Genomic DNA, 24,921 nt, shown 5'->3' with positions numbered 1-24,921 from the left:
ATGAAAATACATATTTCATTGGGTTTTCAGGATTAAATGTGTTAATCATGGTGTGAAGTACTCAGAAGAATGCCTAGCATGTATTAGGCTCTCAATAAAAGCTAACTATTATTCCTAATTGTGTGAGCTTAGATAAGTCATTTCACCTATCTGAACCTCTGTCTCTTCAGTAGTCAAATGGAGAAAATAATAAAACATACTTCCCAAACATGGTCCTGGGGGTGAATTGTGATGGTGTACATGAAAGCATTTTGCAGAGTGCTGTAAGAACACAATATAGGACCATCATGGATGGAAAAAAAAAAACTTTCTTTAACTAGGTAATAAAAATCTCTTACCCAGAGATTGGCTTTCTGGTTTTCAGACTTATTACCTTACTTGATAGGCAGAGGGTGCAGTGGAAAGAATGGATTTGGGATTGGAATTAGGTAAAGCTCTCCCCGCTCCAAACCTGTTTCCTTAACTATCAAGTGCGGTGGTCACCCCTGCTGGGTTCTGTTTAGGGTCCTTGGGAGGAACAAAGATCAGAGAACACAGGTGTGAATGCGTTTGCAAACATTAAAAAGTGCTAGAAGGGAGGAAAAGGGATTTGTGAAAAGTGGCCAGACTGGGGGGAGCAGGGAGCTGCAGGGAGATGCCCTTTGGGTGGGGGCATTGATCTTTGAGCTCTGGATAGTGCAGTTTACCTGCTGGTACAAGGGGAGGAGTTCTCCTGACACCAGCACTGTGAGATGGGACTCCTCTTTGAAACATAGAGTGTCAGATAAGAAACTGTGCCAGCTCTTAGAAGTCCCCAGCGTGGGCAGAGAAGGAAGGATATCCTTTACCCAGGCGTGGCCCCAGAATCATTCCTTCATCATCTTCTTCCCAGCCAATCCCATTTGCCATCAGAGGACCTTGGGCAGAGGCACCTCCAGTAGGTTCTCTTGTGACCTTCATGTCAAGACATGCTGAGAGGGGCTCACCCTGCACATCTGCAGCACCACTGTCCCCACCCTTAGGTTGCAGATTCCTGGCCTCACCCCTGGGGAGAGCAAGCTTGATACCATCCACACACCCAGACCAGGACAGGTCTGAACCTGCTACAGAGGGGGAAAAAAAAGAACAGTTAACTAGAACTCTGCTATGCTTTCCCAATCTGAACTAAAAGGATCTGCCAAGGCCCAGCAGAGGGGGCTGACCCCACTGAATAGCATGTCCACACCCCAGGCCTCTGGAGGAAGCTTGGGAATCAGGAGACCTTGTTTGAGGTCCTGGCTGTACCCCAAGCTCACTGTGCCTCTGTGCAAATCACTTAAACTGCAAGGGCCTGTGTAAAATAAAGGAGCTGGACTTGATCCAAAAGCCTTCTCCAGCACTGAGACTTTGATCAGGAAGGAGTTAACGGAGGCCAGGCTCCAGGTCAGGAAGGCAAGGGTTAATCTGGTGTGTGTGTTGGGGGGGGGTGGAGGCTCTCTTGGCTTTTCCTGTGGAGAGTGAGGTTTGGCTGCCACCAAAGTTCCTTCCAGTCCCTGCTGTCCCTCCTGCCCTCAGTCAAGACCTGCCCAGAGACCCAGGCATTCAGCCTCCCTAGGCAGAGGTGAGTGTATCCTGAGCCCAAGACTGGGGTGGGAGGGCACCCAGGGACCCAAGGGCAAGGAGTCTGGCACCAAGCCAGTGAGCACTGTCCCCTAGCCTGTTTCCAGAGCCGAAGGCTTGGGCAAAGTTTGGACCACTCCCCAGTACTGGGAGAAGATAGGCAAAGGGATGGAGGGCACAGGAATGTCTGCCAGGCTGCTAGGGTGGAACGTCTGTGGTCAGGTACCAAGGCAGCCCGGAAGGCAGGGAAGAGGCAGTAGACAGCAAACTATTTTGGTCCCTGTGTTTAAGAACTTTTTATAGCCTCCTGCTCAGGGCTGGGAAGAGAAGGAGGGGATAGGAGGATACCCATGAGGTCAGACAAGCACAGTGCCCTCCTGGGACCTTGGAATCTGACCTATTGCTGGGTTTAGTCCTTGGGAGTCAGGAAAGAGGGCACTGCCAGGCTCTCCTTGCTACCTGGGTTCCCATTCATCAACTACCTATGAGGCTGACTTACCAAACACTAGATGGGTGTGTGTGTGTGTGTGTGTGTGTGTGTGTGAAGACTGAGCAGGGTGCGCTGGGGTGTGTGGGGTTGTTTGGCAGAGTCTCTGCCCCAGGGCTCCTCACCAGGGCTCCTCCTCCTCATCCCTGGCAAGTTCTGTTCCTTTGTCGCCTACAGACCTGAGGTCCCCTCAGCCCCTAGAACTGATGTGTCCCTCTCAGCTGAATGGAGGATGGGGGGAGTAGGGGAGCAGGGGTGGGGCGGAGTGTGCTGAGCCATGTGGGTGGCCCATTCTGTTACTACCAAGGGAACTGTCAGTTCTTGATTTACAACTCTTCCTGGCCCCCTTCCTCAGCAGAAGGGAGGTGGAGGAGAAGGGTCACGGGGTCTCAGGATGAAAAGGGGACAGGGACCCTGAGGGCAGATTTCTGGGAGTGCAGATTATTGGGAAGAATTAGTGGAAGGAACTTCTTACTGAAGTAAGGGGCCCATCTCTAATGGAAATTGCTTGGTTTTACAGCAGTAGGAATAGAAGCAAAATGTAGAGGAAAGTTCTGATATACAAGTTCATTCTGAACTAGTTATGGACCACAAAGGAAGAGACCTGGGTTCTAGTCCCAAGCCCTAACTCTCAGTAAGACCTAAACAAGCCCCCTCCTCTCCCAGGGCCAGTTTTCTCTTCTATGAAATGGAAATGCAGAGGTAATGTTTACAGTTGGGCATTCTGGAATTCCCTTGGCAGAGGCACAGAGTGGGTGGCAGCTAGCTGACATGACCTGGTGACCACCTCCCTCTCCTTTCCTGATGGCCCTGCTGGGCCTGGGCAGGGCAGTTGGCTGCAGTTACTGGAGGCTCCTACCCTGTGGTTATATCCCTGACCTCTGTGCTTGGGGGCGGGATGGGTGGAGCCAGCCTGTGGCTGGGAAGCATCCTTGTCTTGGACTCAAAGTTGCTAGGTTGGGAAGAGGTATTTTTTCCGGTTGAGGCCACTTTCCGGAATTGGGCTGGGAACAGCTGTATTTCCTTTTCCAAGTGTCCTACTTGCTGATGCCTGCTTGGCATGGCCCTGTGGCCATTCTGGGGCACCCTCAAAGGGGCATATGTTTCTAGGTGGCCAGGGAGCCCCTGCCCACTGTTTTTGAGGGATGGGAGGAAGGGATACCTGAGCCTCTGCCCTCTGGGTATGGCACTAGCTGACTTGGATGGGGGAGGGGCAGCTGGCTGATCCTATTCCCAGGAGTGCCTGCAGCAGAGGGGCAGGGACATCTACTCTCCCCCTGACCATTCCTTTTTCCCCCAGCAGGCCCTAGGGAGCCCCAGCCAATTTCTCTCTGCTCCTCAACTATCTGCCTATCTCCAGTTGCTTATGGAGCACTGTCCTGCCCAGCTCTGCTAAGATGCTCCTAGCCTCTCCCTCTACCCCGTCCAGGGGACGGACCCCCAGCGCCGTGGAGAGGCTGGAGGCCGACAAAGCCAAGTATGTCAAGACGCACCAGGTGATAGCGCGACGCCAAGAGCCAGCTCTGCGTGGAGGTCCCGGGCCGCTCACCCCGCACCCCTGCAACGAGCTGGGAACCCCTGCATCGCCCAGGACGCCCAGGCCCGCCCGCCGGGGCAGCGGCAGGCGGCTGCCAAGGCCTGACTCTCTCATCTTCTACCGCCAGAAGCGGGACTGCAAGGTTTCGGTGAACAAAGAGAACGCCAAGGGCCAGGGGCTGGTGCGGCGCCTTTTCCTGGGCTCCCCTCGAGACGCCACCTCGAGCAGCCCGGGCTCAACGGAGCGACCCGCAGCTTCTGGAGGTTGGGCCGCGCCCCAAGATGCCCCGGAGGCGGCGGGAAAGCGGGCATTGTGCCCCACATGCTCGCTGCCCCTGTCGGAGAAGGAGCGCTTCTTCAACTACTGCGGCCTGGAGCGCGCGCTGGTGGAGGTGTTGGGCGCCGAGCGCTTCTCTCCGCAGACCTGGGGCGCCGACGCCAGCCCCCACCCCGGAACGTCACCGCCGCCTGGCTCCGGGGACGCCAGCGACTGGACATCCAGCGATGGCGGCGCAGATCGCCCGGACGGTGCAGAGGGCGGCGGCTCGGAGGCTGCGGGCTCAGCCCGGGACGGGCGCCCCCAGGTGTCGGTAGTGGAGCGCAACGCGCGCGTCATCCAATGGCTATATGGCTGCCAGCGTGCCCGCGGCCCGCCGCGCGAGTCCGAGGTGTGACAGCTGCTGTTCGGGAGCGGGCTCTCGTGGAGTCTGGGATCCCGGGAAGCGCAAGGGGCGAGCGCGGGGCTGGACCCGGGCACCGGCAGGGACGCCGTGCCTCTGAAGCGCCGGGTGATTTGGGGCAAGCCCTTCCCTCTGGATCTCGGTTTCCCCTCTTGAACCTTGGGAGGATGGGACAAAATGATCCCGAAGGCCCTTCCCAGCACAGACGGCGGAGGGGGAGGGGGCGGGGGCGGCCTCTCGGCCCCTGTGGAGGCCGGGTCTGGCGAGTGAAGACAGGTGGGAGAACAGAGAACCTGCTGAATAAAGTCACAACGTTATTTAAAGGAGTCAGGAGGTTGGATTGGAGAGGAGATGCACGTGAATTTTGGAATGTGGGTTCCAGTATGACTGTGCAACCCTGGGCAAGCACTCAGCCTCTCGGAAACGCAGCTACACCCGTAGGTGATCAAAGAATTTTTGAAATGGTGATAAAGTGCTTGGCAAAGTTCCCAGCACATAGGAAGTGCTCAATAAATGAAGCCGCTGTTACCACAACCGACCCCCAGGTGGGTCCAAACTAGGGCTGGGAGTCAGGAATAGTGCTTTTGGGGAGTTTTGGCGAGGGGTCTGTTTCCGAATCTGGGGTTCACCGGCCCCTAAAAGGCTCCTCCTCCTGGAGTTTTGCTGTCCCTTTTGATTACTAGGTATTGTAGGGCTGAGATGTGGAGGATCCAGAACTGAGGACAATTAAGAAGGACCCTTCAAACTAGGATTTTGAAAACCCACAGCCTCACATCCTGTCACTGCTTCCCTTTCCCTCAAAGAAGCAGAAGGTCCCCTGTTTTCCTCACACATTTACACCTCTAAGTCTTTATTCACTATCCTCCTCCCTTTGCCTAGGTTACCTTCCCTTTTCTCTCTACTCATCCTTCTAAGATTACATATATGCATTCTCCCTCAGGAACTCTTGAATTTCTTAGTGGGCCTCATCTCTGAGCTCCCAAGTACAACCTTATTTCAGCCAACTAGTCATCTTATGTGGGGTCCGTTGGTATGGATCTGGGCTGCCGTTAGCCACTGACCTTCCTCTAGTCATGGGACAGCGCACGTAGCAGGGCCACAGACAAAGTTTGTCGACTTAAAAGGAGCTGAACAGGAAGGCGGGACGTGTCCTCTGGGGTTCCCCAGATTCCTGAAAAGTTGTACCCTAAATCGAGCACAGCCTATCCAGATACCTGGGATGTCTCTGCATATTTTATGCCTGTACGTTTGTAGGGGAGAAGGTGAGGACCACTCCAGCAGAACCCCGCCCTGAGGTTGTCCACCCCAAAGCAGCCTTTCCCGCCGTCTGGACAAAAGCACGCGGTCACACAAGGTGTCAGGCCAAGGTTTTTATCGCGGGAGGGGACAAGCGGGCGACCAGTTCGGCTGGCCGGCTAGTCGCCCTTGGGCGCAGCTTTCACTCTCATCTCGGCCAGTTTGTGGGTGAGGAAGCCCCACTTGAAACCAGCCGCGGGATCGGCTTCCCGCGGCTCGGGGCGCTCGGCAGCCTCGTCCCCGACTTCAGGGTCCGGCTCCAGGGTGGGTTCTGCGCCACGCAGCATGGACACCGCCGCCGCCTGCTGCTGCTGCCACCTGCTGGCGAACGAGTCCCAGAACCCCGGTCCGCGCGGCTCTGCCGCCGCCACCGCCGCCTCCGAGGCAGGCTGCGCCGCCAGGGGGCTGCGGAAAGGGGGCGTGGTCAGGGGGCTGGCCAACAGGCCCCAGAGAGGACAAAGGACAGGAGGCGGGTTCGATGGACAGTGGGGCCCCGGCGAGGTCAGGAACTGGAGGGGCCCGGGAGAGAGGGGGCCGGTCAGGACCTGGAGGCAAGGGGAGGGCTCAGAGGCACTGAGAAAGGGGGCTGGGGTGGGACAGGGTCAGGGGAGTAGATGAGGGATCTGGGAAGAGGAGGCCGGGATGAGTATTCCTGGGAAGAGAGACGGGATCAGGGGTTCAGGGAGGGAAACCCGGGCGAGGCCAGAGGAGGAGAGCCGGAGGCTCCGAGTTTGGGATGCTGGGGGAGGAGCCCTGGGAGAGGGGCGGGCCCGAGGATGCTGAGAGACAGTGGGACTGGATGGGGAGTTAGATAAGGGGGAGGGGGCAGGGTCAGACTCTGGAGGCTGTAGCCCGGGAAGACAAGAGTGAAGCCTTGAGGAGAGAGGCGGGGCGGTAACAAGTTTCTGGTTCTGGGATGGAGGGGTAGAGGGTTCAGAAAAATGAGAGATCCTGGGGAGATTGACAGGTGGAGCGATCCCAAGGGAAGCAGAAAAGCCTAGATCAGAGGCCTAGGGGAGATGGGGACTGGGAGGTAGCAGGAACATGTCGGGGGAAGGGCAATCCAGGAGTAGGAGCAGTGATAAGCCTTGAGGCTGAAGCCTCAGGTCTGAGGAAGTCCTTGAAGAGCTGGGAGGGAGAGGGATGAGCAGGGAGGGAGAAAAGGAACCGTGGGGCAGGGGAGATGGGAGAAAGGAATAGGGGAAGATGGACTGGGCTGGAGGAAAGGGCAGAGATGAAATGTGTGTCAGAGTAGAGTTCGGAGGAAGACAAGGCCCTGGGTCCGACGCCCCCCAAGACCCCAGCATAAAAGACCTGCTAAGACAGTCCCTAAACTAGTGTGCCTTGAGTCCTCAGGGAGCTCACTGATAATATACATCCCAGGACTCAGCCAACACCTGCTGAATCAGAATCTTTGAAGGAGGGTCTAGGAATTTATGTTCATCACAAGTTCCCTGGGAGGATGAGGGTTTAGACCAATACTTAGGAACCATTGATCTGAACCTCCCTCTGTTCAAACACCTAAAGCTTCTCTCCTGGGTACCCTGATTCTGGGCAGATGACCCCTCCCACGTGCATGGGGAGAGAGAGTCCATAATACCTTCTAGCATCTCAATCCCAACAGCTAGTAAATTCCTCATGAGATCTAACCTTATCTCCCAGATATGCTGATTTGGCCTCTTTCCTGCTGAAACAGAAACAGAAACAGCCAGGGGCTGGACCTCTCCTGTCCTCCCTGGTCAGTAAGACTAACAGACCAGAAGGAAAGGACATGGGAGATGGGGGATCCCAGGCCTGTCCCAGACTTCCCCACCACCACCACATATGCATAAACACACACACATACTGGTCAGCACAGGGCTCTGGTGGCAGCAGCTTGTCCTCATCTTCTTTGTTAAACAGAGATGACATTGTCAGCCAACCTTTCACCCCAACCCCTTGAACCTGGGAGGAAGGGGCTGGGAATCAGGGAGCCGCCCCAGCACCACCTCCCAGGACCCCACAGCAGCTTCTGCCAGGCTCCCCAGGGCAGGGGTGGATGAAGGGCGAACTTACCCGGCGGGCCAGCTGTGACATGGGATTGAAGGCCTCTTCAGTCGGTTCTGCCATCTCAGACTCCGCTAACGCTGGGTTCTCCCTCTGGGACACAAGACCGCTAACCAGCATAAGAGAGGCCCCAGAGGAATAGGACCTCTCTCCCCCACTACTAGCTTGGTACACACAGATCAGACACCTCAAACTTCACAGACAAACACACATATTGTGGCCCACTCACATCCTCCAAAAATACATAAGGTGTACCTCTACACAGTTACCAGTCACACACACACATTACCTGTAGAGGAAATCCCTGCAGACGCCCTTGAGCTCACATACGTGCCCACCCACAGACACATTCATACACACCCCAAAACGTGGACAAGGGCTTGCATGCCGACATGGCACACACCTGCACATGAGCAAGCCTCTGCATGACTACAGCCCTTCACCTGTACATAGATATACCTGCTGTGAGGCACCTACACAAGGACACTTACACAGTTACACCATTCACACCATTCACACCTGTGCACTTCCACAACTGCAGACAGCTGCACAGAGACCCACCTACAGCACACAAAACCTCTTCACCCCTCCACAGACACCACAACACAGATGCACATACACACACCCAAACATTATACCTGCAGGTGCCTGCATACCTCCAGAGACTTCTGCCCAAAATAGACACACCTGAAAGTTCACACCTGCACATACATCTTAACTGGGGATTCCACACCAACACCAGCCCCAATACTGACCCACAGATACTTCTATACAAGCTCAGCCCTGGACACCAACCTGTGTAGACACACACTTAATTCACACTCACATACACACACCCCAGAACTAGTTCCTGTCTCTGCCATACCTACTTGTGCAATTGCCACTTATCACAGCCTCCAGATATAAGACTGTTTTGGAGCCTTTTCATTTTTTTTTTTTAAATGTCAGGACAAATACGGTCCAAGTATGGCTCTGATCTGGTGCTGCTACAGTGACCCTCTGTGTACAAGTGTCACTTCCCCAACCTCCAGTACCAGGGGGCTTGCTTTCTCCCGAGGCAAATCATCTCATTTCTGCTCAGCTCTGCCCATTAGAAAGCTGAGGCAAGCTGAGTGTATCTGTGTGGGTTCTGCCCACAGGTCCTAAAAGGATTTCTTCCATGTGGCAGCACTTAAGATCTTTGGAGGCAGTGACCACTCCTCCAAGTCTTCTCTTCTTCCTTGGTTTCCTTAAATGTCCTGGCTTTCTGACACTGCACGCATCCCTCAATTGCCAGTTGTTTCTGCCCAAATCTCTTTCTCTCAGAGCCTGTCCCTTGCCCTTCTTTGTACCTTTCACTCCTGCTGCCCCTCTGCCATCCAGCAGGCAGGACAGTACCCACCTCCGCTGCCAGGTCCTCCTCAGATTCCCCACTCAGGGTCTGCAGTACTTTAGACTTGTAGGTTTTCCAGAAGGCCTGGTTCATGGCTGCAAGGGAAACGGGCCTGGCACCCAGGCACGGGAAGGTGGTGGCTGAGTGGACACCCAGTAGGTCTGGCTCCAGGAACTCAGTGAGGCTCAGAGCCTGCCCCAGGGATCAGATGACTTCATTAAAGATACACCAGCCTCCCCAGATGGCACAGTGCCCAGCAGGCAAACCCAATCCAAAGGAGTCTGTGGTAAAAGTCGGTGTCTGCCAACTTAGCCCCTGATCTTGACCCATATTGGCCAAGAATAATGAAGACATCTCTCTCCACAGAAGCCTCCTTCCTGAGCCCAGGAGTTCTTGAATTTGATCATTTGGAATGGCTCCAGAAAGATCCTCTTCCAGTCATGAAGTCCATTTACAAAGTCCTTAGGTTCAGGACCCACAGTGGTGCCCCTCTGACTATAGCTATATAGCTGTGCCCTCAACAGGGCCTTGCTCTATGTCCACACTCAGCCTCTGTGAAATAGAGTGGGAAGGTCCCAAGGCCCCCAGTCAGTGCCTTGGGCTTACATTTCACTGCTTTGTCTGGGCTGGAAACTGATTCCTCTCCCCAGGGATGCACGTGCCTGTCTCCCTGTTTCCTGGCAACACATTCCAAAAAACTAGGGCCCCTGAATTATTGCTGAGTTCCTTTGGTCAGCCTGGAAGGCACCAGGCTCTGGTGCATGGGGAAAAGCTCTCTGGCCCTCTCCCCACTGTGAGCACACAACACCTAGGTTGTACCTCTGCATTTGATGCTAGCCCATGCCTGGAAGCCCAGGGCTGAGAGAAAGGGGTCAAAGATAAGAGGTCTTTCTGTGAGTAGCTCCTTTTCTTGTGAGAGGAGCTGACCCCTCTTGAGTCTGACAGGATTCCTGAGAACTGTGATCTTTGGGGAGGAACACCCCTCCCTCCCAGATTTGGCTGAGGGGTGGGGGTGGATGAACGTTGGAGACCAGAGGGAATAACTGGGGAGGGGAAAGAAGTGGTGAGGGCTTTATGAGAGACTAGAGGTATCTCGGAAAGTGCTGTAGGGGCCGGGATTCCAAAACTTTGGAATATTCACTCTCATTCATTTATTAATATATTCGCATCACAGACATTTTTCAGTGCCTTCCAGAGATGTTCAAAGCACGCCCTCTCCAACGCAGAGTCTAAGATCTGGGAAGGGGTGAATAGGCCAGATTGAGATAGGTTGGGCCAGGTGGAGCGGGCAGGGCAGCGGACTGGCCTGAATTCCCCCAGAGCACGCACCACGCCCCTGCCCCTCCAGCAACGGAACAGGATTCTCTGTGGGGCCCCGCCTCAGCTCCATCACTGCCGTCGACGGCCGCTGGGGGGCGCTCAAGGAGCATCCCGCGCTAATGACGTCATCAGAGGCGGTCTGGCGGAGTCTCATTAGTCCCCCGGCGTCACTTGGCGTCATTGATCAGTCCGGAAGCGTCCACACGTGTTCTCCTAACTAGGATCTGGGACCCCTGGTCCCGCTGTCACCCTCCATGGGTCGCTCCCGCCGGACCGGCGCTCACCGAGCGCACTCCCTGGCCCGCCAGATGAAGGCGAAGCGGCGGCGGCCGGACCTAGATGAGATTCACCGCGAGCTGCGGCCCCAGGTTGCCTCACAGCCCCGTCCAGACCCGAGCAACGAGCCCGACCCTGACCTGCCAGGGGGCGGCCTGCATCGCTGTCTGGCCTGCGCGTGAGTCCCAGCCGGGCCTGGCCTGAGGAAGAAAAGGGTCCGCGGTACGGGCCGGGGGTGTGAGGTCCGGGCCCCGGGGCGCGCAGGGTCTCCTCTCCTGGGACCCGTGGGTCTGCCGGCACCCCATCCCTTCAAGCCTGGAGTTCGTCAGGGAACGAACTGGGGTCAGGGAGATAGGCGTATCTGAGAGGCATCACCTTCTCACTCTCCTCCTTACCCTCCATCCCTACAGGAGGTACTTCATCGATTCTGCCAACCTGAAGACTCACTTCCGATCCAAAGACCACAAGAAGAGGTATGAAGGAGTAGAAGAGGATTGATGGATGGGTGCCGGTCGGACAGGGCTGGCTTCTCGTTAGTGCTCAACTCCTATTCTTTTTCCCAGACTGAAGCAGCTGAGCGTGGAGCCCTACAGTCAAGAAGAGGCGGAGAGGGCGGCGGGTATGGGTTCCTATGTGCCTCCCCAGCGGCTGGCAGTGCCCACAGAAGTATCCACTGAAGCCTCTGAGATGGACACGTCTACCTGACATGGCCTGAGGATGCAAAGCAGAGGAGCTGCCCATGGACAATGATGCAAGGGCCAGGCTGGGAGAGACTGTGCCAGTCTCTCTTGGCCCTGGGTCTGGGATTTCGATGGCCTCTTCTGGGTGCCCTCCCTCCCAATAAAAGAACTGGATCAAGAAGGCTTTCCTCTGACTTTCTAACCTCCAGGCCACTCCCCCAAACTCCTGCCCTCCAAAAATTCCTCTACTACTCCTGCGTGCAGGGCCCAGGGTGTCTCCTCCCGACTTGATCCAGCTTTGGAACCTGCATCCTTCCCTTCCCTCAGGGGTCCTGGCATCTGAGTTGAAGCCCCCAGTTGGAACCCAAGTGTGTGGAGGGGTAGGATCAGGTTTATACTATCCTGCTTCCAATGAGGGCAGGGACTGACCCCCAGAAATGGAGATTCCTGAGATTGTAGCCTCTGCTGAGTCACCTACCCCCCCAGGACCCAGGTGAGAGGCCGCCCGCTTCATCATGGAGCCTGTGGCGGCCGCCGCTGCCCCACCATCTTCCAGACAGCATAGCAGGAGCCGCCCAGCCCAAGGACAGCCAGCAGTGCAGCCACAATCCCAGCCAGTGAACTCCGGGGCTCTGCCTTCAGCTCCCCGGCTATCTGCATCTGGAGGTGCACAGAGGGTCCGCTTGAGGGGTCAGTTGAGACCACTGGGAAGGTGGGGAGTGGAAGGGGGCTGAGAAGCTACTGGGGGAAGGAGATACAGATGCCATTGCTGGCCAGGGAGATTCCACCCCAATCCCTCTCGCTTCACTGCCCATCTGGGCCCTGGCCGCTCAGGCGGCAGGGAACGTGACAGCCTGGTTGCTGGGTGTCAACCTAGCCATGGTAGGGGGAGAAAGGGGTCGGTGCCAGAAACCGCTGGTTAGGGGCGCTTACCTGTAGCACTCGGAAGTAGCCAGGGGTCAGGCGCCGAAATCGCATGGTGGGTGCTGCTAGTCTCCCTGGTGTCCTGTGGGGTGGAAGCGGTAATGAGGACCAGGGGCGTTCAAGGTACCAGGAAGCGGAAATTGGGGCATAGAGTTTCCTGACCTCTCATACACAAGAGAGCCATGCCCTCGGAGGATGCTCACCAGTGTCTGCCTTCCCAGGTCTGTCAGGGGGCGGGGCAACTAGACCTTTAAATCTGTCCCTTCCCCCGCCTGCCCGCCCTGCCAGCCTTAGGAGCAGCTGTCAGGAGAGATCAGCATCAGGCCTGAGCAGCACCTCCCCCACCCACCAGGGAGTCCAGGCTGGGTAGGCAGGAGAGGCCTTGCCTCGTAGCATTCAGAAGTCTCAGACCTGGACCAGGTATGGAAGGGCCTCCCCAGCCCTGCTCCTGGCCCTATCCCTACCTCAGATGATTGGATGTCACCAGTTGGCTCTCAGCAAAGGAGGGGGTGGGTGCTTCTTAGTACCCCCCAGACAGGAGTAGGCCTTTTTCACTTGGTTTCTGTTAGGGCAATCACACCTGCCTTGGAGAAGGGTGCATTCCACCTCTTTCCCCAAGACGGAGTTCCTGTAGAGATACCCCTACCTCAGTTTGGGGACTATAATAAAAGATCTGAATCTACTGATTAAGAATGCTGTCCGAGGTGCGCTAAAAAATAGTAGCTGACTGTGCCGGGCATTGTTCTAAATACTTTATGTGGGTTATTTCACTTGGTATTGATTATCTCATAAAATGGGGAAAAAAGCATATTTTCAGAATAGCAGCATGTAGAGTATCAGCTTACAGAGAGAATGGAAGGACACCCAGAAAACTTAACAGTGGCCCACACTGGGGAATGGGATGAGGACATGCTGGGGAAAGGGCACGTCCTCCTTACACTTAATGACCCACTGTTACCTTTGAAATTTTTACAGCATATATGTCCAAAGAACTTTTATAAACTCATAAAACTACCTTCAAAATAGAAGCTGCAGTTTACTCTGTTCCTAGCTGCCTAGCCCTGCCAGTTGCTGGGGGCCAGAGTAGAGGCACTGGTGTAGTTGTTAGGCCCCCAGTCCTTTTGGGGGCATATGTGAATACAAGTGGTGAGTTCTTGTTCGTTTCTCTCCTACAAGATTGTGAGTTCAGGGAGGGTGGAGGCTGGCTGATTTCTCGCCTCTGTATCTTGTGCCAGTTCAGGGTCAGTGTTGAATGAAATCAGGATGGTGGAGATGGGTCTGTGTTTACTGGGTTTCCCAAGAGCGCCACAGGGAGGCTAATGTAGGAAGAGGCAAAAACATTAGAGGAGGAAGCAGCAAGGAGGAGTGTTGAAGGGATACACACCGTGAAGTGTGTGAAGTAAAGGACAAAGCCAGAGGTGAGGGCCGTGTTGCAAATTTGGAACCCACTTGTTTACAAATGAGGGAGCAAAGCCTGTGGGGACCTGGAGTCCCCTTGAAGGAGGCAGCCAATGATCTGCATTCATGTTTGATGCCACCTGTGAAGGGGGAATGGGATCAGCAGAGCTGGCCAAATTCCAGAGAATTCAATTTGTATGTGAAATTGTTAAATGATGACCATTAAAACACATTACATGGACATCCATGAGCCAAATTCAGACTTTGGGTCTCTGGGTTACAGTCAAGATCTTGACAGGCTTTGAAGGCCAGGTATTGGGGTGCCAGTAGAGATTCCAAGTTAGGTGACAGAGTCAGAGGGGGCAGGACTCTCAGACCCCTTCCTATGGAATTAAAGCAATAATAATAAATCAGCCTCATGTTATAGATTCCAAAATACTTAAAAGATATTGTCACAGAACTGAAGTCTAGACACCCCCCTTTTGGAGAGGAAGAAACAGGTTCAGAGAGGTGTAGGGGGTAATCTCAGTCACATAGCAAGTGGAACTGATTCTGTCTGATTCCAGAGTCCTGGGAGTCAGTCCCCTGGCCTGGGATGATCATGATGATAATGGCAAACACTTAGTATGCATCAGACACTGTTCTAAGAGGAAGGCTCTTAACTTGGGCTTCCCGATTCAGGGGGCCTACACACTTGGGTGGGAAAGAAATTATGTATTTATTTTCGCTAACCTCTAACCAAAATTTGCCATTTCCTTCTATATGGATAGAAGTATTAGCAGTATCTGTGGCTTCATCAGGAGAAATCACAGATATTTTCATATCAAATGGTAATTATTGAAAGTCTCTCAGAATATTACCTATGCTCATAACTATTTCAAAGTGGTGACAGTTATTAACACACTGCTAAATTTCACTCTGTTTCAGACACTCCAGAGACATAGCTGCTGTTGATTGTGCACAGTAGAGGGTCAGTGACCAAATGGTGAATCCATCTGTTCCCACACTGGTGACCCCAGCTTCTCCATTACTCTCTTGCATTCCCTGTCTTTAGTTGTTTGCTGATCAATTAGTGTGAGGAAGTGAGTCAAAGGCCACCCCCACAGTTCAGTGTTATTCATGCTGAGCAACAACACACTGATATCATTCGAAAAGGAAAATTTAAACTTGCCAGTCTTGTTATTTAATGCTAATAAATACATATTACTATGTCATAAATTTGTGATTTTTAATATATTTTGATGGTAATTGTCCTTGTAATCTTTAGCAGTTTGCTTTGTGCTTTTAAAAGCATCATTCTGAGAAAGGGTCCAGAGATTTCCCCAGACTGCCAAAAGGATCCCCAGTACAAAAAAAAAGACAGGGCTAAAAACCAGTTCTGAAGGTTTTAGAGCTGTTAACGCAGGTACTCTACACAGCAGCACTCTGAAATAGGACTGATTATATCCATTTTACAGATAGGGAAACTGATGCCTGGTGGGTAGCCCTTGGTCCCACAGCTAACAAGCTGCAGAGCCGGATTTTGCACCCAAGCTCTGGCTCCCTAACCTCTGTGCTTTGTTGCTCACTGCTCATTTTTTGGCCTCTTTTTGAGGAGCCTGAAGGTCAGGGTTTCACTTTGCCATCTGAGGTCAATTTTGGGCGGGGATCCCAAGGCCAGTTCCGAGGTCGCCTGGGTCACACACCAGTGGCACCGCCCCTGGTTGCCCTGGGATGCCTGAAGAGCTGAGCAGTAGGAGGACAGGCAGTAGGCCAATGGTTGTTGCAGCTCCTCACTTGGGCAGCCACGTGGGCTCAGGTATGCCAGTGGCTCCGCCCTGGGCCCAGCCCAGCCCCTCCCCAGCCAGGGCTCTGGGAGCGGAAATTCCTGTGTAGGCCAGACGGAACGGGTGTGGATCCCAGCTGCCGGACTTGGCCATGGAGCCAGTAGCGACCTGGACCCCCAGGAAAGTGGCGGCTTGGCTGAGAGGTGGGTGGGGCCGGGGCAGTGTTGGGCTTGAGAGGCAGTGGGACAGGGAGAGGAAAAGGAAAAATGACCTCTTGTGTCCGTCAGTTGGTTAGCAAGTCAACAAGTATTTATAGAGAGAGCTTCTGCCACGAACCTGGCAGAAGGATAGACGAGAAAACCTCGGGGTCCCTGGAGGAAACAGAAGGGGTCTCCCAAGAGGCTGCCAGGGTGGAAATGGGGAGGCAGTGGTTGTGTAATGAAAACAGAGGGTGTCTCCCCAGCAGGCACCACCCCCACTGTACGTCCTTCATCTTCCATCTACCCCAGGGCTCAGGGGGCTGTTACTAAACCCACTTTTCAGAAGCTGAAACTGATGCACAGAAACTGAGCCAGGAAGTGATTTGCTCAGGTTTTGGAAAAGGGCCGGCCCTGGTGTCTTTTCCCTTCTCCCCACCTTGAGGCTCCCAGTGAGAGAAGCAGAAGCCCCAGCCAGACTGAAGAGTTTGGTACAGCCCCATCCTAGGTCACAGGGGGAGATGAGCCTAGATGGATGAGAAAGGGCCTAGACTGCCGAGAGACTCAGAGGAGTAAAGACTCTTTGACATGCAGCTGGGAGGGCGTAGGTGAGTCAGGACATCCCTCCTCGAGAGGGGAGCTGGAGTACACAGATGATGAGGGGCAGACTCAGGGTGATCAGCCTCAGTAAAAGCAGGGATTCAGGGCCAGAGTCAGACTCTCAGACTGGGTTCCAGGCCCAGCCCCTCCACTCAACAGTTCTGTGACCACAGGTCTCAGTTTCCCTATCCATAAAGTGGAAAAGTTTCCCTACCCATGAAGTGTCTCATTTGGTCCACTTCTCCTGACAAGGGCCTGGCACGTGTAGCTCAATGTCAGGGTCTGTTTGGAGGGAGGCGACCCGGCACATTCACCGTACACAGGAGATCGTGATCATGTAGGAGAGGTTGATACTCTGGTGCAAGAGTTTATGGAGGTGCAGGGAACAGTGAGAGCAGCAGAGGCCCCCAACTGAGACTGGGGAGTTGTGGAAGGCTTCCTGGAGGGAGTTAGATGAAAAAGGACATGAAAAGCTGGAAGAGCAGTCCAGGCAGAAGGAATAGCACATGCGAGGCAAAAGAGCATTCCAGGAGCTGCAGGGAGTTAGCGCTCTGGTTCTGAAGTGCTGAGTTTGAGGGGCTGGGCCAAGAGATGAGGCTGAAGAGGCAGGTGGTGGTCTGATCAGACAGGGCCTTGTAGATCATGGTAAAGAGCCTGGCAATAATAATATGGGGGCTGTTATTGACTGTCTACCATAAACCAAAAGAAGAGGCCAAGTGCTTGACATGTGTCATGACATTTAATACATATGATTCGAAGGCAGGGGTTTTTACTACCCTCATTTTATAGGTGAGGAAATTGAGACACAGAGTAACTAAGTTACTTGTTCAAGTGCTATCACTTAGGTCTCCTGACTCCATAGTCCCCTCAAGCATGACTTGAGCAAGCATCAGAACACCTGGAGGATCTGTTAAAACGCAGACTGCTGGGCCTTGCTCCTGAGTTCTGATTCAGCAGGTGGGGGGTGGGCGTGGGCGGAGAATTTGTATCTCTAACAGGTTCTCCAGTGAGGCCGCTGCTGCTGGTCTGGGGACCATCCTTTGAGAGCTGCTGCCCTATACTATCCTACTTCTCAACTCAGTATCCTTATCCGTGAACTGGGTCTCAGAATTGTCATTAGGACAAGAGCTTTGCAGGAGTGAAGAAGTGACTGGAAAGTCCTTGACACCCCCTGGTTCCCCCTACGCTGACCACCCTCCCACCCCTCCAGGCCTCGATGATTCCCTGCAGGACTATTGCTTTGAGGACTGGGAGCTGCCTGGCAAGTACCTGCTCCAGCTCTGTCCCCGAAGCCTGGAGGCTCTAACTGTGTGGCCTCTGGGCCACCAGGAGCTCATCCTGGAAGGGGTGGAGCAGCTCCGGGCCCTGGTGAGTGAATGGTGGCCACATTGGCTGCAGCTTCTACCCACCTTGGGGGTGCTGATGGGGGGCCGGCCGCTGCCAGGAATTAACCTGCCCCTTCTCTGGCACAGAGCTCCGGGCTCCAGTCAGAGAACCTGCAGAGCCTGACAGAAGGGCTGCTGGAGAGGATCCAGGCATTTCAGAGCTTAGTCCAAGGTCACCTGGGGGGCTGTGCCGAGACCCCTGCGAATGTCCTCAGCGCAGCCGTGGAGCTGGTGCAAGAGGCCCGTTCCCTCCTCTTCTGGCTCAACAGGTACCTTAGGCTTTTCCCAGGGTCTGAGTTACTGGTAAGAGGACCTGTTTCATCTTTGGGCTCCTCCAGGCCCTGGGAGAGAAAAATAGAGTTTGGCTTTTGTTCAGATATGGTGCAGCTGGGCAAAGAGGCTAATTGGTCTGTGCAGGAGCATTGGGATGCCTGGGTTCCCAACCCATCTCCAGCTTGTAATCATGACAGTCATATCAACAACACTGCATAGAGAGCTTCTCCATTCCCTTCACTGGCTGCTGCTTGTCTCATAAGTCCTAGCGCTAATGTCACCTCCTCAGGGAAGCCTTCCCTGTTGTACACTCTCAGAGCTCCCTATGCTTCACAGCAGAAGTTAAATCATTATTGATGTAACTAGATGTGTAACATCTGTCTCTCCAGTGCCTAAAACAGGGTCTGGCATGTAGTAGGTGCTTGACAGATAAGTCCTATGCTAAAATCTTTAGCTGTATCAGTCATCTTTACCCCAGACCAAAGCCCATCAGAGTGGGTATTACCCCCAACTCTCAGATGCATAATCAGCTCAGAGTGGTTCAGTGACTTGACTGGTAAGCTCAGTCCCCTAACCATTGCTTTATCCTTCCCCCTGCCAGGTACCTCTTCTCCCACTTAAATGACTTCTCATCCTGCCAGGAGATTGGGGAGTTGTGCAGGGAGCTGGGCCAGGCCTTGCAGGAGGTAGGAGAACCAGGGGCCAGGCTTGGCCCTGACCGTAGAGACCAAGTCAGGGTAGAGCTTTTTATAACTTGTGAATCAGCACAGGATTGAATGTGAGAGCAGAAAGAGGAGAGGGCAGAAAGGGAGGAGGCACAGCCACTGGGTAGGGGGCGTTGGGGGGGTCAGTGGCTCCTAACTGATAGGGCAACTCAGGAAGTTTGTCTCTCAGGAAGGGGAGGGGCCAGGGAGGGCATGTGTGGTGATTTCTGGGGGCCTGGCATCAGGGGGAAAGAGATCTTGGGGCCAAAGCTTTGGGGCCATGTCATTCTGGGAAGGGGGACAGGGTACAGGATGCAGGGAGGGACTGCAGGGACTCCCCTGCCCTCGGGGGAAGGCAGTGCCCCCTACTCAGGGTAGGCCTCTGCTCTCACTCTGCTTTCCAGGACTGTCCAGCGGCTGAGAAGGAGAGCAAAGTCCTGAGGATTGTGAGTATTAGGGGGGTGAGTGGGATGTGGAGATGGGGTGGGATGGGGCTCAGGCTAGACACACTGCTCTTCCCATGCCAGTGCAGCCACGTAGTTGGGATCTGCCACAGCATCCTGAGCTACAGCCCGGAGGAGCTGCGGGAGCAGAGGGCTGTGCTGGAGCGCGTGCCGCTGGATGATCCTTCGGTGAGCCTGACCTCTCAACTCTCACCTCTGTCACCTCAGCAGCTATGTCTTGGCCCTGAAATCTGGTGCTAGGTTTCCAAAGAATCCTATACCGTTATAGCTGGAAAGCCTTTTTTATACGAATGTTAATGGCCCAGAGGACTTCCCTGGGGTCTCGCTGTCATAACCCCCTTCTCCAGTCCTGGGGGGCTGCAGCTTGTGTGGTCTCAGGTGACACATCCCAGCCGTGAGACATGCACCTGGCAGGTTAGGGGAGAGGGAAAAGGACATGACCTTTCTCTGCTTTAATCTTTGACCAGTTAGGAAAACCAGAGGCCCCAACCCTGCCCTGTCCCACTCCATCCCTGCTCAGCCCATAAGAACGTGGAGAGGGAGCTGCTGCGGGAGCCAGATGGGGTTCTGAATCTCATACCTTGAAAGTCAGCAACCTGCTCCCCTTGGCCCTTGTCGGAGGAGAGGGCAGAGCCCAAAGAGGAGTGGCAGCAAGTTGGAAGGCACACAGCAAGTTGGGTGGTGCCACCCTGAGGCCAGCTCTCCGCTGTCCCACCCACCTACCAGTCTTGGTGCCCAGTGAGGTCTGGCCGTTAATCCTGAGGCCCCTACACCCTCAGTGACTACAGCTTCTATCTCGCAGGGCCTGGAGATCCACACCACCAGCAACTGCCTGCACTTCGTGTCTCGAGTGGGCCCCCAGGTAAGAGCCCTGCACCCTTCTCAGCTGCCCACCCCCACAACACTCTTATATGCCGGCCAAGCCAGCTTCCGGCCCCCCGAGGGTGCACCTTCTGAGCCCCCCCACCCTATACCAGGTCCCGGACGACTTCCAGCTTCAGATTCTTCCTGGAGACGAGATTGTCCAGGTCAATGAGCAGGTGGTGGTGAGTGAGGGAAGGGACATGATGGGAGGAAGGGCTTCCGAGTAGAACCCAGGCTGGTGGATAAGGAGGTTCCCTGGGGGAGACCAGGGTTATGGGAGCTGCCGTCCATGAGGTGAGCCACCTTACACAGGCCAGAGGGGCTCGTGGAGGCTTCCTGGAGTAGGACGAGGGGGAGGCTGAGAGAGCGCTCTGTGGGCAAGGGCTGCTGGGTTGCTTCAGAGCCTCCTGCCAAGTCCAGAGTCCCTGCCCTGCCCCCTGCCCTGTCCCCCAGGTGGGCTGGCCCCATAAGAACGTGGTGAGGGAGCTGCTGCGGGAGCCAGACGGGGTCAGCTTAGTGCTGAAGAAGGTCCCAGTCCCAGAGACACCCCCACAGGTACCTGCTGCTGAAACCTGTTCCCTGCCTGCTTTCAGGCCCTGTCTGTTGCCAGCTCCATCACTCTGTTTCTGATTGTTTTTTAGACCCCTCCTCAGGCCCTGAGCTCCTCACACCCAGTGAGCCCATCACTGGCTCCAGCCCCACTGTCTCCCAGGTAACAGGCTCGGCCTGGGGTGCGTCTTGGTGGGTGAGCCATGGCTCACCTCATCTCTCCCTGATCTCTCCAGGGCCCTGTCTGAAGATGTCTTTGCCTTTGACCTGACTTCAAACCCAAGTCCTGGGCCCAGCCCTGCTGCCTGGACAGGTAACTTCTGAGCTCCACCAGTTGGCAGATTCCCCAGGCAAGGCATACGGGGTGCCTGGCTCTGATCCTGGCCCCTGACACCCCCACCTAACCACTGGGCCTGGGGCTGAACTCATAAACCCTTCCTCTCTCTCCTCTTTCCCTGACAGACTCGACTTCCTTTGACCCCGAGCCCCTGCCCGGCCCACCAGCACCCCCAGCCACACTCCCAACAGGGGTAGCAGACACCCCGGAGCCCCTAGAGCACCTTGACAAGGTAAAGCTCAGGGGCTCAGCAAGAGGGGGTGTGTGGCTCTGGACAGACCCTTCTCTAACCTCCTGCGGTCCTTTCAGAGTCCTGTCCTTGGTCGCAAAAAATCAAAAGGTATGAGACACTTGACTGGGTGTGTTTGGGCGGGGGGGCCCTGGTATAGGAGCTCTTAGAAATCTGCAGTGCTGAGCAAGACTACTCCACACACACACTTCACACACAGCCTCTCCTGGAAACAGCTCTGTTTCTGGGGTCAGATAGACCTGTGCTCCAGCCTGGGCCTCTCGCCAGTTCTGTGACTTTGGGCTAACAGCTCCTCCTCTAATCTTTGGTTTCCTTGTCTCTAAAATGGGAAGAGGCATCCCCACCCAAGAGCTGACACAGTAACATTCCAAGCACAGAGCATGGGTTCAGAATACCAGCTGAGGGTGCTCGTGGAGGGCAAGGGAGCAGGTCTGAGGGTCTGGGTTGCCTCGCCAGCCCCTCACCAACCGGCTGTGCTATGCTGCTGCAGGCGTGGCGACACAGCTGAGCCGCCGGCGGGTGTCCTGCCGGGAGCTGGGCCGGCCTGACTGTGACGGCTGGCTCCTGCTGCGCAAGGTGCCAGGGGGCTTCATGGGCCCGCGCTGGCGCCGCTGCTGGTTTGTGCTCAAGGGACACACGCTCTACTGGTACCGCCAGCCCCAGGTGAGACCCCATACACGTACACACACACACAGAGGTAAGCAAGTGAGTCACCTCAGGGCCATGGCTTTTGTCCCTCCTCCACCATCCACTTCCATCTGTGGTCACAGGTGGATCCCAGACCCTCCTGGGCCCCAGTGTTCCTATCTGTAAAATGCAGGCACTCTTCAGAGAGAAATGAGTTACTGTGTGTGTAAAAGCAGCCTGGAAAAGGTATCAGAGGCCGTGTAGAATCACTTTAATTCTGCCCGCCTTTCCTTCCTCTTCTGTTAATCTGTTCATCCTAGTGATGGGCTGTTCAAGCAATTGTTTATTCATTCAGTTAACATTCAGGGGGCTACTGTGCACCCAGCTCTGGGCTGGGCACTGGAACACAGGGAAGCATTGGACCATTCCTGTTACCCAGGCCACTGGGTGAGAGGGATGGATACACACCCGGGGACAATACCAGAACACAAGCTATGATGGAGGAAGAGTTCAGGGGTGGGTCGGAGTCCAGCAAAGGTGGCCAGTCCACCTGAGGCATTACAAAGACTTCCTGAGAAATCCATACCTAAGGGTTAGTCAGATGGAAAGGAGAAAGGAGACCAGGCAGGGAGAAGAGCATTTGCAAAGCTTAGTGGTATGAAGCAGCTTTGTCTGTGTTGTTGATGCAGCAAATGCAAGAGCAAGCTCCTCTTCTCTGGCTGTTTCTCTGGATGTCTTGGGCTCCCCTTTCCAGGCTCAGAGGCACACCATGGTCACCATCTTGCCCCCACCCCAGATTCCTGCCCTGAACTTTGGGCACTTAAAGATTTGTAGTTAGAGAGCCCAGGAGAGCCCTCTCCCCTCCCCTGCACTCAGGAGCCTGATCAGGCCTCAAGGGTGTTCGGGCTTCAAGCTGACCCTCACACTGTGATCCCTCCAGGATGAGAAGGCTGAGGGCCTCATCAATGTCTCCAACTACAGCCTGGAAAGTGGACAAGATCAGAAGAAAAAATAGTTAAGTCCTGGGGTGTGACAGGCTAGGAGTGGGGAGAGAAAGGGAGAGGTGGGTGTCAGGAGGGCCAAGGTGAGGGCAGCAGGTAGCTGGGATTCCCAGTCTAGCCTCTCTGAGTTCTGGGTGGGCACCCCCCGGTGAGTGAAGCCCCTCTGCTCCTTGGCAGTGTGTTCCAGCTCACCCATGACGTGTATAAACCCTTCATCTTTGCTGCTGATACCCTGATGGATCTGAGCATGTGAGTGTTACCTGCTTCAACCTGCTCCCCCACTCCCAACTCCCAGCTTGGGAGCCTGAGCTTAGGAGCCTGGATTCGGATCCCAGCTCTCTGACAGCAATTGGTCAAGACACTCACTTCTCTACGCCTCAGTTTCATCTACTATCAAATGGACTAATAAGAGTTCGTATCTCTCAGGGTTGCTCTGAGGATTAAATTAGTTGATACAGGTGAAAGGTCCTGGCATACTTTAAATGGAAACTCCCTGAGACCCGTTTGCCCCTCTGCAGGTGGGTGCGCCATCTCATTACTTGCATTTCCAAGTACCAATCTCCAGGCCGGACCCCCCTGCCCCGAGAGGAAGGTGGGTATCTCACAGGGGTGGGTCTCACCTGGTTTCACCTGAGCCTCCGCCTTCCCTGGGATGGGGGCTGGGACTTAATTCCCCAAGTCCACTCCCTTGGTTCCCAAAACCCTATGAAGCATAGTAGCTCCCCAACTGCTCCTGTCCACCCCAGACTGCTACAGCGAGACGGAAGCAGAAGACCCTGACGATGAGGCTGGAACCCTCTCTGCCTCTGTGAGTTGGGGGTTGGTGGAGACTGGCGGCGGCGGGGGGCGGGGAGGGGGTACGGCTGTTAAATAGCAGTGCATGGAGCTCAGACTGATAATCTCTTATCCTTCCGCCCTGTCTGCAGCCCAGCCCGGCCCAGGCTGGGAATCTACTCCACAGAGACACATCACCCGCCACCACTCCCACGCAGGGCAGCCCGCGGACCTCCTTTGGCCCTCTGACAGGTGCCGTGTCCGGGTTGGGAGCAGAGATGAAGGGCTGGGGGCTGGGGCGGGCACACACTCATCCTGCTCTCCCCCTCCCACAGACAGCAGCGAAGGGGCACTGGAAGGAATGGTACGGGGCTTGAGGCACGGTGGCGTGTCCCTCCTGGGCCAGCCTCAGCCCTTCACTCACGAGCAATGGCGGAGCTCTTTCCTGCGGCGCAACCGGGACCCGCAGCTCAACGAGCGAGCGCACCGCGTTCGGGCGCTGCAGAGCACGCTCAAGGTCAGCGGGGGGTGCTGGGGCTTTCGGCTGGGTTCCTGGCCCTCGGCTCTGGGGTCTGCTGTGGTCCGGGCCAAGTTCTAGGTTCCTGGAACTGGGCTCTTGATTTGAAGATGGGGGCTGGACCAGGCCAGATGCTAGATTCTAGGCCCTGGACTCCAGAGCTAGCTCCGGACTCGAACTCTCCCCACTCGCTGGGTGATCATGGCCCCTTAGGCCCTACTTCTCTTCCAGGCAAAGCTGCAGGAGCTGCAGGCCCTTGAGGAAGTACTAGGGGACCCCGAGCTGACTGGAGAGAAATTCCGCCGCTGGAAGGAGCAGAACCAGGAGCTCTACTCAGAGGGCCTGGGGGCCTGGGGAGTGGGGCAGGCTGAGGGCAGCTCCCAAGTCCTGAACTCTGACTCTAGAGAACAGTCTTCCCACCCCGTGCCCTCTGACCCTGAGGAGCACTCTCATCTGTGCCCCCTGACCCCAGAGAGCGACCTACGACCTCCTGACCTCTAACCCTAGCCAGTACCCTAATTCCTGATCTCTGGCCTTGATGACCACCTCAACCCCCAGCCTCTGACAGGTCTAGGACCCAGCATCCCTGGATTCTCTTCCAGGTTGGAAGTAGTGCTAGTCTATGGTTTCACTCTAAGCTGACCTCCTTTGCCTGAGCTTCTGCCATTTCTGTTCCTCTCGCCCCTGGAGTAGGGTGAAATGAAGTGAGCTTTGTGCCAACGAAGGAGCGGGAGGCTGGGCTGAAAGAACTCTCTCCCACCCCGTGCTCTGACCTGTGGGGGCACAGACATTCCCCCTCCATCCCTCGGCACTTCTTCCTTCCCCAAACCAGTCTGTGTGGGCATTCTTCACTTTACACAGGAGACTCTTTTAACCAAATAAAGTCAGTTCCTCTAACACGAACCTATGCATGCCTTTGACTTCCATATTATAATCTGGAATCTGCTTCCCAGAGGGCTCTGGGGTGAAAAGCTGTCAGATAGGGGTGAATGCGCTTGATAACTAGCCCACTGCACAGCC

The 24,921-nt window shown here is 55.1% G+C and overlaps 5 protein-coding genes across 10 annotated transcripts; 3 read left to right on the top strand and 2 right to left on the bottom strand.

Annotated features, from left to right (window-relative positions):
* Window positions 1–1,484: 1,484 nt before the first annotated feature.
* FAM110D (family with sequence similarity 110 member D) lies at window positions 1,485–4,604 on the top strand. Of its 2 annotated transcripts, none has more exons than XM_031683860.2 (2): window positions 1,485–1,579; window positions 3,366–4,424. In XM_031683860.2, the coding sequence occupies exon 2, from the start codon at window positions 3,463–3,465 to the stop codon at window positions 4,273–4,275; it is 813 nt and encodes a 270-aa protein (XP_031539720.1). In that variant the 5' UTR covers window positions 1,485–1,579; window positions 3,366–3,462; the 3' UTR covers window positions 4,276–4,424. The 2 variants fall into 2 exon arrangements, with proteins under 2 accessions (XP_031539720.1, XP_031539721.1); XM_031683861.2 differs by having other exon boundaries at window positions 1,499–1,579; window positions 3,369–4,604.
* A 1,032-nt stretch (window positions 4,605–5,636) lies between these two features.
* Window positions 5,637–9,088, bottom strand: C13H1orf232 (chromosome 13 C1orf232 homolog). The gene is made up of 4 exons (XM_031683862.2): window positions 9,005–9,088; window positions 7,633–7,716; window positions 7,424–7,521; window positions 5,637–5,982 (listed from the first exon to the last, which is right to left on the bottom strand). Exons 1-4 carry the CDS (start codon window positions 9,086–9,088, stop codon window positions 5,697–5,699), a joined length of 552 nt encoding a protein of 183 aa, XP_031539722.1. The 3' UTR covers window positions 5,637–5,696.
* Window positions 9,089–10,131: 1,043 nt separating this feature from the next.
* On the bottom strand, window positions 10,132–24,023 carry ZNF593OS (ZNF593 opposite strand). 4 transcript variants are annotated; one of them, XM_072975068.1, is made up of 6 exons: window positions 23,809–24,023; window positions 17,719–17,882; window positions 12,205–12,277; window positions 11,750–11,931; window positions 10,987–11,178; window positions 10,132–10,791 (listed from the first exon to the last, which is right to left on the bottom strand). In XM_072975068.1, exons 3-4 carry the CDS (start codon window positions 12,247–12,249, stop codon window positions 11,785–11,787), a joined length of 192 nt encoding a protein of 63 aa, XP_072831169.1. In that variant the 5' UTR covers window positions 12,250–12,277; window positions 17,719–17,882; window positions 23,809–24,023; the 3' UTR covers window positions 10,132–10,791; window positions 10,987–11,178; window positions 11,750–11,784. The 4 variants fall into 4 exon arrangements, with proteins under 4 accessions (XP_072831169.1, XP_072831166.1, XP_072831168.1 ...); XM_072975065.1 differs by lacking the exons at window positions 17,719–17,882; window positions 23,809–24,023 and adding an exon at window positions 17,566–17,652; XM_072975067.1 differs by lacking the exons at window positions 17,719–17,882; window positions 23,809–24,023 and adding an exon at window positions 13,580–13,681.
* Window positions 10,570–11,452, top strand: ZNF593 (zinc finger protein 593). The gene is made up of 3 exons (XM_006196808.4): window positions 10,570–10,769; window positions 11,002–11,064; window positions 11,155–11,452. Exons 1-3 carry the CDS (start codon window positions 10,570–10,572, stop codon window positions 11,294–11,296), a joined length of 405 nt encoding a protein of 134 aa, XP_006196870.2. The 3' UTR covers window positions 11,297–11,452.
* CNKSR1 (connector enhancer of kinase suppressor of Ras 1) lies at window positions 15,433–24,804 on the top strand. 2 transcript variants are annotated; one of them, XM_006196809.4, is made up of 21 exons: window positions 15,433–15,562; window positions 17,367–17,524; window positions 17,629–17,810; window positions 18,416–18,500; window positions 18,923–18,964; window positions 19,046–19,150; window positions 19,785–19,844; window positions 19,960–20,028; window positions 20,300–20,401; window positions 20,488–20,558; window positions 20,632–20,708; window positions 20,858–20,964; window positions 21,042–21,072; window positions 21,473–21,645; window positions 22,550–22,623; window positions 22,788–22,859; window positions 23,129–23,202; window positions 23,357–23,418; window positions 23,537–23,636; window positions 23,720–23,901; window positions 24,133–24,804. In XM_006196809.4, exons 1-21 carry the CDS (start codon window positions 15,511–15,513, stop codon window positions 24,400–24,402), a joined length of 2,148 nt encoding a protein of 715 aa, XP_006196871.2. In that variant the 5' UTR covers window positions 15,433–15,510; the 3' UTR covers window positions 24,403–24,804. The 2 variants fall into 2 exon arrangements, with proteins under 2 accessions (XP_006196871.2, XP_015095573.2); XM_015240087.3 differs by having other exon boundaries at window positions 19,960–20,061.
* Window positions 24,805–24,921: the final 117 nt, after the last annotated feature.

This window comes from Vicugna pacos, chromosome 13, assembly GCF_048564905.1.
Source record: "Vicugna pacos chromosome 13, VicPac4, whole genome shotgun sequence".
NCBI classification, from domain to species: Eukaryota; Metazoa; Chordata; class Mammalia; order Artiodactyla; family Camelidae; genus Vicugna; species Vicugna pacos.
Note: the sequence above shows the minus strand (reverse complement) of the source record. Positions and strands in the feature narration are given on the sequence as shown.

Bases quoted from the DNA above. Each gene is read 5' to 3' on its own strand.
- FAM110D (XM_031683861.2), top strand. From the start codon at position 3,463: ATGCTCCTAGCCTCTCCCTCTACCCCGTCCAGGGGACGGACCCCCAGC.
- CNKSR1 (XM_015240087.3), top strand. From the start codon at position 15,511: ATGGAGCCAGTAGCGACCTGGACCCCCAGGAAAGTGGCGGCTTGGCTG. The intron at 17,525-17,628 runs GTGAGTGAATGG...TCTCTGGCACAG, and splicing joins TGGAGCAGCTCCGGGCCCTG to AGCTCCGGGCTCCAGTCAGA. The intron at 20,402-20,487 runs GTACCTGCTGCT...ATTGTTTTTTAG, and splicing joins TCCCAGAGACACCCCCACAG to ACCCCTCCTCAGGCCCTGAG.
- C13H1orf232 (XM_031683862.2), bottom strand. From the start codon at position 9,088: ATGAACCAGGCCTTCTGGAAAACCTACAAGTCTAAAGTACTGCAGACC. The intron at 7,522-7,632 runs GTAAGTTCGCCC...CCTTCCTCCCAG, and splicing joins TGTCACAGCTGGCCCGCCGG to GTTCAAGGGGTTGGGGTGAA. The intron at 5,983-7,423 runs GTATGTGTGTGT...CCCTTTCCGCAG, and splicing joins CCAGAGCCCTGTGCTGACCA to CCCCCTGGCGGCGCAGCCTG.
- ZNF593 (XM_006196808.4), top strand. From the start codon at position 10,570: ATGGGTCGCTCCCGCCGGACCGGCGCTCACCGAGCGCACTCCCTGGCC. The intron at 10,770-11,001 runs GTGAGTCCCAGC...CCATCCCTACAG, and splicing joins CATCGCTGTCTGGCCTGCGC to GAGGTACTTCATCGATTCTG. The intron at 11,065-11,154 runs GTATGAAGGAGT...TCTTTTTCCCAG, and splicing joins TCCAAAGACCACAAGAAGAG to ACTGAAGCAGCTGAGCGTGG.
- ZNF593OS (XM_072975068.1), bottom strand. From the start codon at position 12,249: ATGCGATTTCGGCGCCTGACCCCTGGCTACTTCCGAGTGCTACAG. The intron at 11,932-12,204 runs GTAAGCGCCCCT...GTGCACCTCCAG, and splicing joins GCTACTTCCGAGTGCTACAG to ATGCAGATAGCCGGGGAGCT.